The 19,188-nt window shown below is 38.7% G+C and overlaps 1 protein-coding gene across 5 annotated transcripts in view; it reads left to right on the top strand.

The window, feature by feature from the left end:
* clec16a (C-type lectin domain containing 16A) overlaps positions 1-18,436 on the top strand; it is a 67,216-nt gene extending 48,780 nt beyond the window's left edge. For all 5 annotated transcript variants that reach the window (XM_079632802.1, XM_079632801.1, XM_079632800.1 and 2 more), the window contains 4 exons: positions 1,508-1,712; positions 4,316-4,453; positions 9,928-10,068; positions 16,448-18,436. In XM_079632802.1, coding sequence (XP_079488928.1) covers positions 1,508-1,712; positions 4,316-4,453; positions 9,928-10,068; positions 16,448-16,878 — 915 coding nt within the window. In that variant the 3' untranslated portion in view covers positions 16,879-18,436. The remainder of the gene's footprint in view (positions 1-1,507; positions 1,713-4,315; positions 4,454-9,927; positions 10,069-16,447) is intronic.
* The last annotated feature ends 752 nt before the right edge of the window (positions 18,437-19,188 follow it).

The raw sequence follows: 19,188 nt of genomic DNA, 5'->3' as shown, positions 1-19,188 counted from the left end.
GGTATATAAAGACAGTTTAAACAAATTTGAATAAAAGTTGTTTTAGACAATTCTGACCTACCCTACCTTTAATGCATGTACCAAAGGAAGGTATTTAAGGGCTCATCTCGAAAACCAATTTAAAAAAAAATGCTGCTTTTCTGCTTTTTAGCTGTTCAGAGTTGCAGAAATGCATTTATACTGCCCTGAACAAAGTGTCCCAATTTGAAAGTGAGATCAATTAAAATCATTAATTAGGTAATGCATGTGTTGCTTCATAAGTAAGTAAAGTTTATTTATAGAGTGCTTTTCACAGATAAAATCACAAAGTGCAACCAAAATAATAAAACAGTATACCATCAATACAAATTTAAAAAGCCCAAAATAAAACCCAGTCAATTTAAAGCTTGTTTAAATAAGTTTCTTGAGTTGCCTTTTAAAAGAATTGACAGAGTCGGGCACACGGAGGGACAGGGGGAGGGCGTTCCACAGTCTGGGGCTACAGCCTGAAAGGACAGGTCTCCCTAGGTTTTATAACAAGTCTTTGGGACCATTAAAAGACTCTGGCCTGAGGATCGAAGGGCATGGCTTGGGGAGTAGGGGCACAACACACAGTCTTCATAAACTATTCCAAGCAGCCCAAATGGATTAAATACCTTTAAACCAGCTGTTAAGCACCCTATCAGGTATGAGGGTGGTGAAAGGAGCGAGGACTCAGGTGTAGAGTTGATGGGCTTTTAATGATTATAAAATAAAACAAAACAGACAACAAAACTACCCCGAGGGGGAAAACAAGACAGACTTGACTTGACTTGACTTGACATGACCGCAGGGAAACACGGTGTACAGACGACGACGAACCAGCACAGGACTGCAAACACAGGGAGAATAAATAGGGAGAGCAAACAAAGCAGGTAACAAAGGAGGATAGGTGGGGCAAATAATCAATAATAAGGTAAAAAGATGGGAGGAGCTAGACAATCGACAGGAGAGCACATTGCACAAGGAAACATACATGACAAGCCATGTGCCCATGTGCTCACACCAAAAACGTGACACACCCTACCTTGCATAAATGTGATAATAGGCTGTGGTGAAATCAAATCAACTGTAATAATCAAATTATATTAGCAGATTAAAATAGTCACTTTGGGTATCACTTGATATTTTCAGTTAAAACTGATTAGTGCTGCATGTTTGAACAAAAGTAATCATAATTAGGCATTTCACAAATCGTTCTTTTTAGCAAGGCTTGGTCTAAGGCTTAAAGTGACACCATTCAGCTTTTTTTTAGCACACCAATTATGACATTATTTGCAAATAATTATTGTGAGATGTAAGGAGTGATAGCAAGACATGTTATAGACATGTTAACTTAAGACAGTGTTATAGCCCAAAGAACAAATAAAATGAAATCAATAAAATAAAAATTATATAGTTTTAAATACTTTTTGCATTTTTAGTCTTAGAAACCAAGCTTCCTGCATAAATTGATGACTCTATTTTAATCATCTGCATATGTTCACAGGACATGCAGGTTTCAGGAGTAGAAGACGACAGCAGGGCCCTGAACATCATCATACACAAGCCCACGTCTAACCCTCACGCCAAGCCTGTGCCCATCCTGCAGGCTAACTTCATCTTTGCTGACCATATTCGCTGCATCATCGCCAAACAGCGACTAGCCAAGGGCCGTATCCAGGCCAGGCGCATGAAAATGCAGAGGATTGCAGGTCAGGCCTTGGCTGCTTTATAACTGTAAACTGCCTTGAAGACAAAGCCATAAACTATTGTTTTTACAGCAGCTCGTATCTGTTTATAAATTATACTTTCTCAGACCTCCCAGGCAGTTGTTGTGCAACAACACAACAGCTAGGACTTTACCAATTCCCAGAGACATGGGATTCCCTTTATCCTGGATTTGTCAAGTCAAGTCATCTTCATTTATATAGCACTTTTAACAATGTAGATTGTTTCAAAGCGGCTTTACAGTAATAAAAGGATAATTTAAGGTAACAGAGATTGTTTTGTCTTTATAGCGGTTCTTGAATAAAGATATTTTCCAGCTAAAGTTAGTTTTGATTGATCACTTCCGTCGCAAGGATCATTAGCTATTCAATTAGAGGCCGCTAAGACGACATCGTTCTCTCTACACAGACTCTAAATGTGAACCTGTAAGAAATGCTGATGGCGCTCACGTGCGCATTAAGAATTAATTCTATAGTTATGCGTATTTGATTATATGAATATACTACTTGTCAGGCCTTAAAATTTTGAAACCGAATTTTATCACTTACGCGAAGATACGCGAAACCGAAATTATCCCGACAACGCTTTATCTGTAGAGTGGTAAAGGGATCCTCCATAGGGAGAGACTAGTTGGCACTTCAGCACTGCGTTGTCATCGGGTCCAGGCGAAGGTCCTTTGTCAGATCAGGATACGGCCTGGATCCGGCAGGCTGCGGGAAAACCTTGGGATAAACAAAGACACTAAAATTAGCGTAGATGCCATTCTTCTTATGATGTAACGTGAGCATCAGGAATTTATGGGAAGTGTTCCCAGTTCCGGCTGACCTAATCTATGCAGCCTAACATTGAGTTATAGAAGTCTATAATGCATTATGTGAATGCTAGGTCAAAGAGATGTGTCTTTAATCTAGCTTTGAACTGACAGAGTGTGTCTGCTTCCCGGACAATGGTAGGAAGACTGTTCCAAAGTTTGCTAAATAGGAGCATTTACCTGTAATCATTTACCTGTAATGCTTGTTTTAATTTCTATCTGTGTTAATCAAAAGCCGCTTTTGCACTGTCGGGCCAAGTAGGCCAAGTAGGGCCAATTGTCTCGGACCTCGAGCAGCGAGGCCAAAATCAAACTGCGTTTCCACTGTTGAGCCAGTAGCACCGCAGCACTACCCTAAAACATCACACAACCCCACCATATCACCAGCAAGGGGAATCTGAATGAGAACTAGCTAGATCACCAAACAGAAGTGGACGTTCAGTGGTCAGGGGTGTTCACTGATATGCTCACACAAAAATCGCTGCAAAAGATGGTTTTATCGTAGTTTTTGTAATACCGTACCTCACAGCACATTCAATACAAGCCAATGGAGTTGGACAAAAACTACGATAAAACCTGTTGGAAAGCATCTTTTGCAGCGATTTTTGTGTGAGCATATCAGTGAACACCCCTGACCACTCGGTGAGTTTCACGTCTTTGTAAACGAAAGTTTAATGCGTTTTAGGAAGGATTATTCCAGTGCACCTATGCAGCCATTGTGGAGGTGGGGGGGTGCTACCACAGAAACCGAAAATTATCGGGCCAGCAGCATGTGTCCAAATTTCAATCTTAACCGTTCTTTTTCATCAGAAACGGGCTTAAAGTGTAAAATACCGAACTTGTCCTTTAAGACTCCAGCATCGATGTTTGACCAATGATGACCGTTAAAAATAAAAGTTACATTGACAGTAATTTATTCATTTGTGTCAGTAGTGCACCTCAATCAAACTAGTATTTATCATTATTTCACATAAAAAGAGAATACAAACTTATTGCGTTGTTTATTTGTGATCACAGGAATGCACAAAACCACTCTGATAGGGCTTTCAAGTCCAAAATCAAAATATTCATTAAAATATTATACGTTTATGTCACATTTCTTTACAGAGAATGATAATTTCTATTAGATTTCTATTAGGATGTTTAAGCGCTGTCTTCCGTCTCACTATACTGATCTTTTCAGCCAGAGCAATAGAGGGAGTTTGTTCTAAAATCATATATGATATGAAATGACGTTCTTCAAACGTGGTCCCTGGTATTTTCATAAGTATAATGCAAGTTAATTTTGACAATGATTTGCATAAGTAGCATTTAGCATGACATAGAGAGAGATACATTTCTGCCTCACACGGTGATCAGAATCCCCATCGGATCGCAATCAGAAGTTATCTCAGACACTTGCTGGTGCGTTTGGAGCTGAAACTTGTTTTAAATGTCTTAAATGTTGAGGTTACCTGGTAGCCTATTATGATTACATGGGAAATAAGCAGCGGTGTTGACCCTCTCCTGACTCGGGTAAACCCCACCTTTGTTCATAACCACGCTTCGGACCAAGGTGTTCTGCGGGCCAAAAACCCTGGCCATTTGGCCCCGAGGAAGCCCACACGAGGGCCGGTCAAGCCCCGGAAGTGACGGTGGAAGGGCGACTGGCCCTGGCACGCACTAGCACGCTCTTGGCCCGACAGTGGAAATGTGGCTCATGCCTCAATCACTTCTTCTTTATTTTGCTCATGTTCTCTTTGTTTCCTCTTCCTTCCATAAACATTCACCCTCCAGCTCTATTGGACCTTCCTGTTCAGCCTTCCACAGAGGTGCTGGGCTTTAGTCAACCATCTGTTACATCATCTCTGCCTTTCCGCTTCTATGACCAGTCCAGACGCGGCCCAGCCTTCGCCTCCGTTGATAAAGTTCCAGGTAAATGTGTGAACGATTAAGAGGAAATCACAGAAGATTAAAAGGATAGTTATATTTAAAAAAATTCTGTCTCTACCAAACTTTAGAATGGCAGTGAATGGAGGATGAGATTCTGAAGCCCAAAAAAGTGCATCCATGATAAAAGTAAATCCATGCAGCTCCGGGGGGTTAATAAAGGCCTTCTGAAGCAATGCGTTTGTGTAAGAAAAATATTAATATTTAAAACTTAATCACCTAAAATAACTAGCTTCTGACAGACGAGTTTTATTCGTCTGAAAGAAGAAAGTCATAGACACCTAGGAAGGCTTGAGGCTGAGTGAATCATGGGGAAATTTTCATTTTTGGGTGAACTATCCTTTTAAGAGGCCAGCTGTTATCCACCGGTGCATTTTTCTGTGGAAAATAATTCATACTTTTATTAAGCAAGATTGCATGTAATCGATTAAAATAGTTTCAAAAGATAATAATGTAAAAGCCTTTACGATTTCAAATAAAATGTTCTTTTGAACTTCTATTAAGTAAAGAATCTGTTTTCAACATTGATAATAATCAGAAATGTTTCTTGAGCACCAAATCAGATAATATTAGAATGATTTCTGAAGGATCATGTGACACTGAAGACTAGAGTACCATCACAGGCTCCATTACATGTTTATACATCATTTTATGTATAAAGTATCAATTAAATGTAAGAGTTATTTGAACTTATAGCTATGCCTTGATGTATATTATTGCTGAAGTTAATATATATATATATATATATATATTATTGTAAGTTTTTGAGCAAGCTGCTGCACAACTTAAAGGTATCAAACGCATTCAGACATTTTTTTTTATAACTGTAATCTGGATGACATGGTGGGTAGATGAGTTGTCTTAATGTAAAATGTATGTTTTATAGGAACGTGCTCACAACATGAGGTTCCTATATGTTATATTTGTTAAGATATATTTAATATGTTGTGAAACATTTACCTCCTTTGCATTTTTTGTTTCTAAAAGGGACATGCTCATTCTCTTTGTGGAGATTTGCACAGAAACGTGAATAATTTTCTGAAAAATTGCACATCCTAATTTTGTTTTCCCCAGAATTTCTCTAGTGCTTAAGTTACAGTTCTGTTTTGTCTGAGGTTTCTAGGTAACGCTTCCTCTCCCCCAGCTGTGATTTTGAGCTGTCAGTATGCAGCCCTTATTTAGACTTTTGGTTCCAGACCATTGGGTAATTCATCAAGTTATGTGATGACTATATATATATATATATATATATATATATATATATATATATATATACACATATATATATAAACACCCGTCAAATGCTGGTGAAAATCCACTGTGGTGGGAAACGCATATCAAAACACTAGCTAATTCAGTGGGTTATTATTCATAATTTATGTTCCATCACTTGTGCCATCAGACCCCTTTTCCTAAAAGGTTCCTCAAACATTAGAAAAGCAACACGTAAACTGAGATGCACACTGAGAGTAAGTTGAAAATTCAAACACATTATTTTCTATGACCGTACGCACACTGGTGGCACTACGGCGCAGAGAGCTGCACGGGTCCGATTTTGTAAATCCGCAGCCGCCCGTACCCGCATCCGACCCGTTTTCCGACAGCAGCACTAATTAAAATCCACATCCGACCCGACCCCCTTAAAATAGAACCGACAACCGACCCGCACCCGAAATAAAATCAGTTTAGCCAATCACTTTATAGACACACTTACAAAAATGTTTATTGCCTGGTCATACCGAAGTTATTACACGACCATTAACACAAGAACAACTTCATCCGAAGCTGTCAAAAGGCCGGTACATGAAAAACATGGCTAACGTTACCACAAAACTGAGTAATAACATTTTACCAATTGAACAGACTCGGCTACAACACTATCTGCCGTTAATTTCGGGTTCAGTGTTAAATTACACAATTAACAACAGTGCAGGTGATAGGCTACTTTAAATTAAAGAAAAGTCAAATTATGTACGCAAATGAATCCTAACAAATGTGGCTACATACACCGGCCTGTGCATAGGCTATAAAAATCTTTAACTTTTAGGTGGCAAAATATTTTTTGTTCGCTCAAATCCCGCTCCGACATTACATTTCTCTGTACTGTATAGGCTATTAGGCCTACGTGTTGTAGCCTAGTCATTAAAGAAAACTATTTCGTTTCATATTTATGTTTAAATAAAATAATTTATTTTTAATTTCATCTGTTGATTTTATGAAAAGTGAAAAGCATGAGTAAGATCATAAGATGTGCAATATATCAGGGGACAAATGGTGTGGGCAGACATAATTTTGACCACTTCATTAAGTTTGATTTTGTAGAAAGCCTTTCTTTAAAGTGAATTTCGTTTTGTATTAATTGTATCTTAATTTTAATCAATCTTTCATCAACCGATTACCTGGATTTAATAAATAATAAGAAAATATAGCAGGCAATATAATCAGGACAAGGAGGCGCCGGCGCGTGAACTGGATCGTATAACTCAGTATAAGTTGCTTGCCTCACAGACCTGAGAAATATATAGAAAGCTTGAAATGTATACTTTCAAACAAAACAATTCAAAACAAAAGAAAACAGACTGCTCTCCTCTCTTCTTATGTAATCCGAATAAAATTTGCATTTCTCTCTGGTGCGTTCACTACTGCGAAGATTGCGAGTCAGCATCGACAATTTCATTGTTGCAGCCGACACTGTCTGACACAGAAAACATGAAATGTCTCCTTGCTATTTTTGACATATTCATAATCACTACTTGCCGGTTCTTTGTGACACGCGTGACGGCGGCCGTGTACAACTACGACAAACTTTCCATTAAAATACAATGAATTAGGACAAATATATGCATGTACTGACTTCACCCTAGAATATTGTGTATTTTGCATTTTTCAGTAACAGGTTTGTTTTTGTGGCTTGAATAAATATGCTTCATATAGAGAAATAATATTGATCACAATTTTCTTTTTGCTGTTTTTTCAAATACCTTAATTCAATCTCATTGACATCACTTTGTTCATTCTTGAAGTGAACTTTTGCCTGTATTGTGATCTACTGTTTTGGACTGCCTCCTTGAACTTGAACGCGAGTACAGAATGAAGCTTGTCTGCTGTGCGACCGGTTAATGCTCCCCCAGAGCCCTAGGAGACAATTAACCCATTCTCATAAATGCCGCATGTCCAAGACTTTTGGGCAAAAAGCACCCTGTCTTTATTGCTTTGTGCAGGTAAACTCAGCAGTTATAAGAGAAATCAAAGAAAATTGTGTTCTTATTTCCATTTTATTTTATTTGAATGGTATCCGCAAAAAAAATTGTGACTGTCGTAAAGCTAAAAGCAATACAATGATTCAGAATCTGATTTAACAATAAATATAATTAAATCCAAGCGGTGACTTTGTTAATCTGGATTATTTCTGATATTTATGTTTTAGCTAGTAGAAGTTCTGAATGGCTGGTAAGTGGTAACTTAAAAATGTTGTAGTCAAATGGGCTGATAAGTGACAAAGTTAATTTCAAATCCTGTTTAAATTGGTTGGACAATAAAACTGAAATTAGTGTTGGAGGTTTCACACCAAATATGCACGGCCTGATGACTCATCTTCAGTGATTTTACATTCCATCAGTAAGATCTATGAAAGTAAAATAATGTCAAATGTTTTTGAAATAAAAAAGCCTGTTGAATTGCACTTCTTGAAAAAAATATGTATTGCATTAACCATGCTTGCATTTTAATGCATTGTATTTTTAGGGCTTGCATTTTTATCGGCTGAAATTCAACATGGTTGTATATTTAAGCAATTCAAATGATTTTCAATTTCAATTCAAAACATTTCAAACACATTTTCATTAATACAAATTAAATAATCCATATTTCACTTCCAAAATATTCAAACTGTTTAAAAATACAACCTATAATATTCAACAGGCAATTTTCGGTCCATTTTATTTCGCTTTACAAATTCGCTTCCACAAATTCAGTGGTTTAAATTCGACAGTAAATTCAACATTGATATCCAGGAACGGCAGGAAAAGCAGTAGATTACCGAGCATAATCTCCATCTGCTGTTAGTCGACCTCACCAGCAGGGAGTGCAAGCGCGTGTTGTTGACGAAGACCAGAGCAACAGTTAGAGCAATCCATTCATTCATAAAAACTGATTTATAGAAATGTAAGTGTATTTGTGATTATTATGAGGGCTGTTTTTATGTTTAAGTCAGTGTCTTCACGGTCCCGGTGTACTGTGTAGCCTACATGCATCTTTCTCTACGTGAACGAGATTATAATGTTATTCCCCCGATGCTGATGTACAGAACAAATGTTACATTTGAGGTAGACATATTTCTCTTGGTTGTTTAGTTGCCTTAACTTTATATCGCGGCGATGTGCTGCAGTACTAGGGTTTCCCTCAATAATTCAGGATTGCTGGACATATAAAACGCTTAACGTTAGTTTAATGGACTAATACAGTGATATAAAAGACCAAACTCACACCTTATTGAGAAGGCTGTACTATATGGCTACAGCAGGCAAGCAGATGGACTCAGAATATGAATTTAACTCGCAAAGTTTCACGCCAAGCGTTTCCCAGTGAATGGTTATAAAGTTGGCTTGACGTTGGACATTCGCACATTTAGAGACCGTCTCTAAATGTACATTCGACATTGGTATACACGTTTCTAACTTCAATAGCAAACTTCAATTTATTTGATTGTAAATAAATGTATATTTTGGAGGAGCAAGTCACAAAACGTTTCCTCCACCAGCATCACATAGTGACCTGGCCACTGTTCTGTAAGAGGAATGCCTCCAAATCCCTCCGGACCGGACCACTGTGCAGCACTTGCTTCTCTCATTCCCAATACGAACCGATGCTGAATTCCCCCCCTTCAAAAGCCCCCTCACTACAAAGAAGAAATCTCTCAATATTTACAAAATGTATCGATACTTTCAGATTTGAGTAGGATTGTGATGCTATGAATTTCACAAAAGTTAGTTCTCTGTTTAGGGAAACAGATGACTAATAGCTGTCTCTCAGTCCCTTTTGATGACGTGTTGTTGGTTCAGGTAAAAGAGATTGTGGTTCCCAGAACTCTTGGTGTGATGCCAAGCGTTTTAAAAAGCCTGACCTGTTCTTTGCCTGCCACTGGATCACTTTAAGGTTGTTCTCATTTGTACAATCTGACTAGTGTTTCAGTTATCAGCAAGTAAAGGTGTGTATTTGTTTGTGTATAAAGCTTCTTTATTCTCATCTTTTTTTTAAATTTATTTTTAAAACGGAAATATTTTGACAAGATTGGGGGAATGGCCAGACTCAAACCCGCACCTGTTGTATTAACTAAACCACAGTTCCTGCTTGTTTTTATCAGTAAAACAAGTTTAATACTGAAAGTATCGCAGAACATTCACTGATTTGTCTGTCAGTGTCTTAGCGATCTATGTGTGACCATGTGTTTTGTTTTCCAGGTTTTGCAGTTGCTCACGTTGCCCAGCACAACCCCACTTCAACTTCCTTCACCTCACCACCTTCTAGTGGCCCCACCGGCCCCTGTGACTTTGTCACATCCAGCAGCGCATCCACACACACCGTAACACAGAGTCAAACAGGTAAAACACACAATTACACACATGACACTCCCTTCTCTACTTTTGCTAAACAAAAGCACAATTCTGAAAACAAAACAACAAATTTATAAACGCAATGGAAAGACTAAAAACAAATTAAAAAGTTAGAAAACACAATAACATTTCCGAAAACAAAATAGCAAATCAGAAAACACAACGACAAATCTGAAAACAAAATAACAAATCAGAAAACACAACGACAAATCTGAAAACAAAATAACAAATCAGAAAACACAACGACAAATCTGAAAACAAGATAACAAATCAGAAAACACAACGACAAATCTGAAAACAAAATAACAAATCAGAAAACACAACGACAAATCTGAAAACAAGATAACAAATCAGAAATCACAACGACAAGTCAGACAAAACGGAAAAGGTAGGTATGGTAGGTGGCGAATGGAATGCTGACCGCTGATTGGACGAGACATCTGTCAATCAAGACATGCAGAAAGTACAGCAGACTGCGGCAGAAGAAAGTCGATTCGCATTATATATAATAATATTATATACTACAGGGCCGTTGAATGCTTGAATCTGATTGGTTGACGGATGTTCTAAGGTGTGCAATTATTTTCAGGGAAACGCACGGTTAAAGTAGTTCCGGCAGGTCTTGACTGCATTACAGTTCCATATCTCTTCGCGTAGTTAACTGCAATAACGGAAAATAGGATACAATTCATAACAAGAAAAAACATGCAGCCCCATGCGCTTGATCTGCGATGTTCGATGTCTAACATGCAGTTTAATTTTAATTAAATAAAGTATATAGACCTATCTATAATCAATAGAAAATTAAACTGAATATATAAATAAATTGATAGTCCTGCAGCACGGGTTTTCGTAATTATTGCAGATAATATAACAAATAAATAAATATTGATAGGGCTTTGCGTTTCATTTATTAGGCTAGTCTACTGTCACTAATAGAAAAAAAATAATTAATAAATAAATAATAATATTGACGCACATGCTTTTGATACTTATGACTGATTATGCCCAAACGCGTGTTCAGTCTGTTTTCACAGTCTGTGTTTAAAATCCGCTGCAGTCAATGGAAACAGTCTGTCAAGTGTTCAGTTCAGTATAATGTGTCAGCTAGTCGTTAAGTGTGTCCCCAGCATTAGCCTGCTCTCTGCTATCTAATTGTTGTCAGTTATTCCTTACTTAAGATAATATTTACACGTGCACATGCGAATCGACTTTCTTCTGCCGCAGTCTGCTGTACTTTCTGCATTGACTGTCTTGATTGACAGATGTCTCGTCCAATCAGCGGTCAGTATTCCATTCGCCACATATACCTACCTTTTCCGTTTTGTCTGATTTGTCATTGTGTTTTCTGACTTGTTAATTTGTTTTCAGATTTGTAGTTGTGTTTTCTGATTTTTTTATCTTGTTTTCGGAAATGTTATTGTGTTTTCTAACTTGTTAATTTGTTTTTAGTCTTTTTAGTTTTGTTTTCGGAATTGTGGTTTGTTTTGCACTTCTCGGCCACTGTACATTTTACTATCAACTGCATTTACTGAAGAAAAGAAAAAAACACTTCCCACAAATGCTATGACACACCCTCCAAATCCTATAAGCACCTCCACATGTGTATCAGGTTTGCAAAGAAGCAGATTGCATAATCATTTTTGTTTTCTCAAAAATTATTTTTGGTTTTCTAATAATTGCACCTTACATTTATGCTTTCAAGGTAGACATTTTATCAGTTTCTACATTCCCTGGGAATTGAACCCATGACTTTGGCATTGCTAGTGCTTATGCTTTACGGTTTGAGCTACAGGAATTTATTTGAGCTACAGGAATTTTATTATTTTGCAATCCCTAAAAATAACACAACCATTTTATTTATGCGGCATGACACGGAAGTTAAAATAGTATTTTCTTCCCTATTTCCTCAGTGAAACGGCTTCTGGGATGAGGAAAAAATGTAGGGCGGGTTTTAAACTCTGTCCCAGTAGCTTTTACAGTGTCAGTTTTATAGTCACACCCCTGTAAATAAAGATTTTAAACTGCCGCAGCAGTATAATGGCTGTAATGATTAAAGCCCCATTCATAACAAGGACAATAACTATGAATATAAAGTTTGAATTATCATTATTGAGAATAGGGAAGTCCACACCACATCTATAACGATGGTAAACGATATTATTGGAATCGCCCCAGCTGATGAGTGTTAAAAACATTGACAGCCAATCAGAATCCATCCGACTTTATAACGCACTAGCATTTAAAGTGGCAGACAATATAACTGCAGCATGTGCTTATAAGAGACAGATAGTTATCGTGCGTTGGTGTGGACACTAGTATAGTCATCTTCATAGTTATCATTCTTGGTGTAAATGGACCTTAAGACTCATGTCATGTTCTATACTCTTCTATACCTTTAAAGCCTCACAGCTCATACACTCTAATTCTTTGCTAATTCAATGACATGTATGCATGAATGAATGTGTATATACATGGAATTACATGTTCTTTCCACTTCATCCTTCTGAGCACTTGTCAGCCAGCCAATTTGTCACATTTAGAAAGAAATTATATTGTATGCAATGGTCAAGTAGATCTTTACGTGGAAGACTATTTTACAACTGTTAAATGTCCCCCTAAAGGGCCTCTCAGAAATTAAAGGGGTGGTAAAATGCCCTCTTCACAAGATGTAAAATAAATCCCCAGAGTGTGTGTATGAAGTTTTAGCACAAAATACCCCACAGATATTTTTATATAGCATGTTAAAGTTGTCACTTTTTGAGGGTTTGCAAAAACACACCGTTTTGTGCCTGGCCCTTTAAATGCAAATGAGCTGCTGCAGAGGGCGGAGTTTCAAGAGCTTGTGTGTTAGCAGCTGCGATTACCTCGCAGACACACTAAGGCTACGCCTACATTAATCCGGAGACATTTGAAAACAGCGTTTTCATTTATAAACACTCTCTGTCCACACTAGCGTTTTCAGGCGTTTTCGGATGTTTCAGTGTAAATGATCGCGCAATTTTTCTAATAGGATAATTTTATTTAGCAAAATATCTCACCATTCATTGATGCGTCCAGGTCGCACCCAGTCACCATATGTTTGGTCTAAAACGCAACTGCTCTCCTGTATGCTGCATGACATCATGTAGAATGCAACAGGACATCTCTGAATGGTTAGTTGATGGATTTATGTTGCTGATGTGGAGATAGCTATCTTCAATTAGGACATTCTGTCATGATAATCTATAAATCGCTCGTATAGGAACTGTTGTGAGATTCACACAGAGACACCGAGTGACTTTCTATTTCATGTGAAAAGATGGATGCTAAAATTTGAGCTGACTCACAAATGTACTCTTATACAACAACTTTTCCTCTTCTCAACATGGACTGCGTGTTCCCGGGGACGGGGTTTATGTACATTTTAGGCTTGCTGATGTCACTAACCCGGGAGGAATGTTGTGTAGTCCCTACCAGCCGTTTGTTGTAGTCCTTTTCTTTAAAAGCAAATATCTTCCTTTGCTTTGAACTTTAAAGCGTTGTAACTTTGCAGATGTTGTTTTATGCTCAAACAGCAACATTTCACACTAACTAAAGTTAGAAAAGTGAAATCATAATCAACCACCCCTTTAAAGGAATGGTTCACTTCAAAATGAAACTTCTGTCATAATTTACTCATCCCTCAAGTTGTTTCAAACCTGTATGATTTTTTTCTTCTGCTGAACACAAAGGAAGATATTTTAAAGAATGTCAGTAACCAAACAGTTGATGGACCCCATTGACTTCCATAGTAGGAACAATATTACTATGGAAGTCAATGGGACCAGTTAACTGTTTGGTTACTGGCATTCTTCAAAATATCTTCCTTTGTGTTCAGCAGAAGCAAGAATTTCGTGCAGGTTTGAAACAACTTGAGGGATGAGTAAATTATGACAGAATGTTCCTTTTGAAGTGAACTATCCCTTTAAAGTGTTTGCTGGGTATAGAACAAGGTTCCCTGAGGGACTTTGTTCACCTCTAAAGTTCTGTGTAGCCATTGCCTGCTTTATCTCACTCTCTGCCTCCCACACTGCATTTCTGAGCTGAACACTGGTGGTCGGGTATGGTTTTGGAAAAACCTGAAAGCTCAATAAGTCTTCACACCACAAGAGCCCAGGAACCAATCTGGTGGCTGATTCTCTGAACAGAGGAGTGGAGTATTGTGGCCTCTGTGAAGTCTCCTACAGATTTCTTTCTTGTGGCGGTGGGCGTTTAACTAATATGGTCATGGGCTTTTTTTTTCATTTCTTTTTTTCACTATGTATCTCTGTTCCTTTTATTCTCTGAATCACTATAATGATGTATTTTGAAATACAGTGACCTTTTGGGGTTTGTCTGAAGTGAAACTGTCCATATAATTTAATAATCTCTCTAAAAAATTGGACAAATAGTCTTCTGAAGTCACATGAAGAAGTTGTTTCAATAAGGGCCACTGTCACAAACAACCGAGTGCAGCAGTGTGAGCTGACCGCATTCATTGTTTGTTAATGCCTCGTGGGGCGGTACATCTTTGAAGAGAAGTTCTTAGAAACTGAATTGGCGGTAGCAGATGACGTATTGTTTTGAAGGTGTGGATTTGTGGTGAGACTGACATCGATTTCTTCCTCGGTACATGTCTGTTATGACAGAGTCTGTGTAGTGTAAGTGTGGTTGCACGTATGCAACCTGCATAGAGTTAAAGTCAACAAGTTTTTTTTTGCCTTGTTAAAACATGTTCCTGGTCTTATTGTGCACATTTCAATGTTATTCCAATGCACAGTGCATGTTATTCCAAATAAAATACATTTGTAGTGTATCAAGATGTAATAAAAAATGTTCTGCCTCACATTTGCATTGGCTCATTACAGAAGTAAAATGGATTTTGAAGGGTGATTTAAGTAGACTCTACTCAATTTTATTTGTGCCCCTTTTCCTCTTTTATTAGACAGCTAGATATAGGGAAGAGTCAAGAAATCATTGGGAGAGAGAGGAGGAATAGGATCAAGATATTTTCCATGCTCAAACCCAGATCACCTGCATGAGCACCAAGGCTAAACATGTTCTGAGCTAGAGTGCTAACCAATGAGCTATAGAGTTCAAATCAAGCTGTCACAATAATCTTGCTTTGTGTCCTTATGTAGGTGTAAAATTGCGTGCATTGCATGTTATGCTAATTGATCATATCATTGGCTGTAGGTTTAGCTCCATGCACCCTTCAGATTAGATGCTGTAACTAATGTCTGTAGGATGCGTTCTGATCTGTCCCTCTGTTCTCTAGTCAGGTCTGGCAGGGAAGGCCGGAGGTGCGTGTTTTCTCTGTCAGAGGATGACAGGCACGGTGGAGAATGGGTTTAGAGCTCCAGGCAGACGTAACAGGCATGTCCGTGTGACGCTTTAATGTAGATTGACCATGCAGAGTGGCCCCCTTAGTGTCCAGTGACTGGCATTGTGCTACTAAAAACTAAAGGTGTGTGTGTGTGTGTGTGTGTGTGTGTGTGTGTGTGTGTGTGTGTGTGTGTGTGTGTGTGTGTGTGTGTGTGTGTGTGTGTGTGTGTGTGTGTGTGTGTGTGTGTGTGTGTGTGTGTGTGTGTGTGTGTGTGTGTGTGTGTGTGTGTGTGTGTGTGTGTGTGTGTGTGTGTGTGTGTGTGTGTGTGTGTGTGTGTGTGTGTGTGTGTGTGTGTGTGTGTGTGTGTGTGTGTGTGTGTGTGTGTGTGTGTGTGAATACAAACATCATTGTAGAAACTTCTCTTTAGAAGTGCATGGTATTAGCAAGCTGATGACATCCAAAGACTGAATTAATGCCACCCTAGATCCTGTTTTTTAGCCCTTCACCCTTTTTATTATTTATCTTTTCACTTCCATGGCATTCTGGCTTTCTGCCATTTCAGGTTCCTCTTTTTTTACATTCATATAATTATTTTGCAGACATCTATCTATATGTCTGTCTGCTTTTCTACTATCTAGCCATCTATCGATCCAACCAACTATCCATTTATCTATCGGCCTATCTAGCCATCTATCTATTGATAGACCATCAGATCTACGTTTCTACCTGTTTGTCCATCTACCTTTCTACCTCCCTATCAATGTCTCTAGCTATCTATCAATCCATCCTATCTGTCAATCATCTCAGCAGAATTTATATAATCTCACACATTTATCTATCACAGCACACACAAACTTAGACACATTACAAACAACCTAACAAAGCTAAGCTTCTCCTCCTCCACACTGTCTGCATTACTGCCTTTGACGTGTTTGCCTTTTCAGTTTGAATAGATGTTTCTGCATGTGTGTAACACCCCCCTCCTCCATAAGTAAGGAGAGGCCTGTGCGGGATTAACCAACTCTGTTCTCCCTCTTTCAGGACTTTCCCTGGCGCCTAGCCTCACCCCTACACCCCAACCCACCATCTCCCTCCTGTCTAACAATGATGCCGAAACGCTGAGCGTGGACTCCTTGACCCTGCTGCCCCCCGCCTCGCCGCCTCGCCTGCGCTCCTTCAGCACCCAGTCCTCCGTCCAGGATGCGGATGAGATTATTTGTGCTGGCCAAACAGAAGATGACTGCATGGTAGCAGTGGACGCACAGTCTCAAGACGACAGGAAGGATATTCCAGTCATACCAGAGGAAGATGAGGCATCTCCTGAGTCTGGGCATTTGCTTAGTGAAGAAACTGAGGATTTGACGAAGGCTCAGAGGGAGGTACCTATGACTCAGCCCGAGACAGACTCTGCGGGCGTCACGACCGACCAAGAGGACAACCCAGACCTGGAGGAGGAGACCGCGATAGACTGATATGATGTCTAGTGCTACTAAAACTAAAATGTACTAAAGAAATTAGGGCCAGGTTACTAAAGCAAGAAACGCATGTTCTATTGACTACGCAATGTGAGCATGACCGATTCTGGTTTGCACATGCTTTCAGCTTTAGTGATTCGGGCCCTCAATTGTATCTGTGTAATCGCCGACTGTGTCAACACAGCGGTTAACAATACTCCTTTCTCACATCAAGACCATGATGCATTTCAGAGGAAAACGGCACTCTCAGAACAATGACATTATTGTTCATCACGAGTGCTGCTTAAAGCACAGTCTTTTTTCTGTCGTGCGTTATTCTTTCTGCTCCGGTGCTGAGGTGTTCCAGCTGTTTCTCTGCATGTGTGACTGTTTTGTGATTGTGTGCGACTGTTCGTGTGTGTGCGCGTATGGTTTTATGAAGGCTGAGCAGACGTGTTCATATAAATATATATCTGAGTGGGTTGGTGGGGATTGCCCGCTTGATTTTACCAGTCTTAACACTGAGGAATGTACTAAGACTTCTGGGTCTATCCAGCGGTGCTCTTTTCTGAAGGTATATTTCATCTGGGTTGAACGTTCATTTGCATTTCAACGGTGGGTTTTTAAAAAAAACATGCCCTTTTGTGTCATTATTTGGAGATCATAAGGACCAGATAAAGTATGTGCTTAAAATGACCCGTTTTAATTCATCAGATCATTTAACTGGTGAACTCTTGCTCAGTTTTGGCAGCGTAGGTGGTTCATCCAACCATCCACTCTTGCTCCACCAAGCCTTTTTGTATAAAAAACGCTGACTCACTTTTGTCAGTCACGTTCTAAAGTGAGTTTCTTTTTCCATCAGGTGAACAAACCTGATGTAATTGAGTTTCATTCCTGAGCGTTTATGTCACTGCCGTACCTTCATGCGTTTGCTTTCTTTCTGGAAGATTCTGCAATCTCCCGACACAGGATAAATATGCCTGTTTTCATTCATACAGTTGCGTCGTCGTTAAGTATTTTGAGGTGTTCGAGGCGAGTTTTCCATTTTTTTTTGTTTGTTGGTGTTTTAATGTTCTTTAACACTTAATATTCTAGAGGTCATCAAGAGCTTGTGCTGGACACACTTAATTAAAGCTGGGTGTGATGTATTTGTGGTTTCGTTTTACTTTGGTGTGTAATAACAGTAATTCAAGACTCTTTTATTTCACTTACAGATTCAAGTAGTTGGACTTCCATCACTAATGGACTGGAATGGAGAATTAAATTTTGGTTTATAGAAAGCAGCACATAGAAGGGATCCTCACGCTTTTGCGGTGTGGCACAGATGCAAATGTGTGTTAACCGTGACTGGGCGGTGTTCTCTCTAAAGAAACGCACTCACAAGCTTCATCAACGGAGTTTGTCAAATTTGACCTTTTAAAGCAATACAATTGTGCATTTATCAGTATTTTGAGGTTAAATTCATTGTCAAAAAGGGGTCGCGGAGGGCATCATAGTTTGTACACAGTGTAAAGATTTGTTTTGATCTAATGTTATAACTAATTACCAAGTCATGCAATAAATTATTCTGATGTACATTTTGGTTGTCTTACCTTTTTTATATATTTCAATCAAGTTTTATGAAGAAACAGAATTTGATTAAATATTAATCTGGCATTAAATCTGTCCCCCCCACACACACACACACACTGTTTATCTTCGGTAGTTAATCTGTCAAAATACATGTGCAAATTTGCTGTTTTGGTGAAATATCAACAAGCCTAAGTGAAGTTCCCAATAGTCATTATTTCCTAGAATAGGTGGGCTTCTCTGTGCTTGGGTCTCTTGATGATAGAGGGGAACTCTGGCTGGAATCCAGTTCTTCTTGTGATATGGTTTATTTAAAATAAAGACTATGCATGTATATAAATACCATTTTTTGGAACTAAGCATGCGTATTTTATTACTGTGATGACATTATGTGAAATCCACATTCCTGTGGGAGGGGAAATTGCTCAAATGGAAATAAACTGAGGTTATTTTCTTTCTTACTGTGTAAAGGGGGCTGCTTATTAGGATGTTATTTGTCTTAGTCCATTTTCCATGCAATCGTACTAAACACTCCCAGAATATGAAGGGGGTTTTTCATTGTTTGTCCGGAAACCAGGGGTGGATCTGTGCAATACTGAGAAAACTGCATTTATATTTATTCTTTTCCCCAGAGACTTTGCATTAAGTTGACCCCCACACTCACTTCCTACATTTAAAGTTTTTTTAAGCAGAGATGTGTACAATTAGTGAACAAACTACGTACTTCAAGGGTCCCACTTCTCTTATCAGCAGATCCTC

The sequence above is a fragment of the Phoxinus phoxinus genome (genome assembly GCF_949152265.1).
Source record: "Phoxinus phoxinus genome assembly, chromosome: 1".
Taxonomy (NCBI): domain Eukaryota; kingdom Metazoa; phylum Chordata; class Actinopteri; order Cypriniformes; family Leuciscidae; genus Phoxinus; species Phoxinus phoxinus.
The sequence above is the reverse complement of the archived record's forward strand: the minus strand, read 5'-3'. Positions and strand labels throughout refer to the sequence as shown.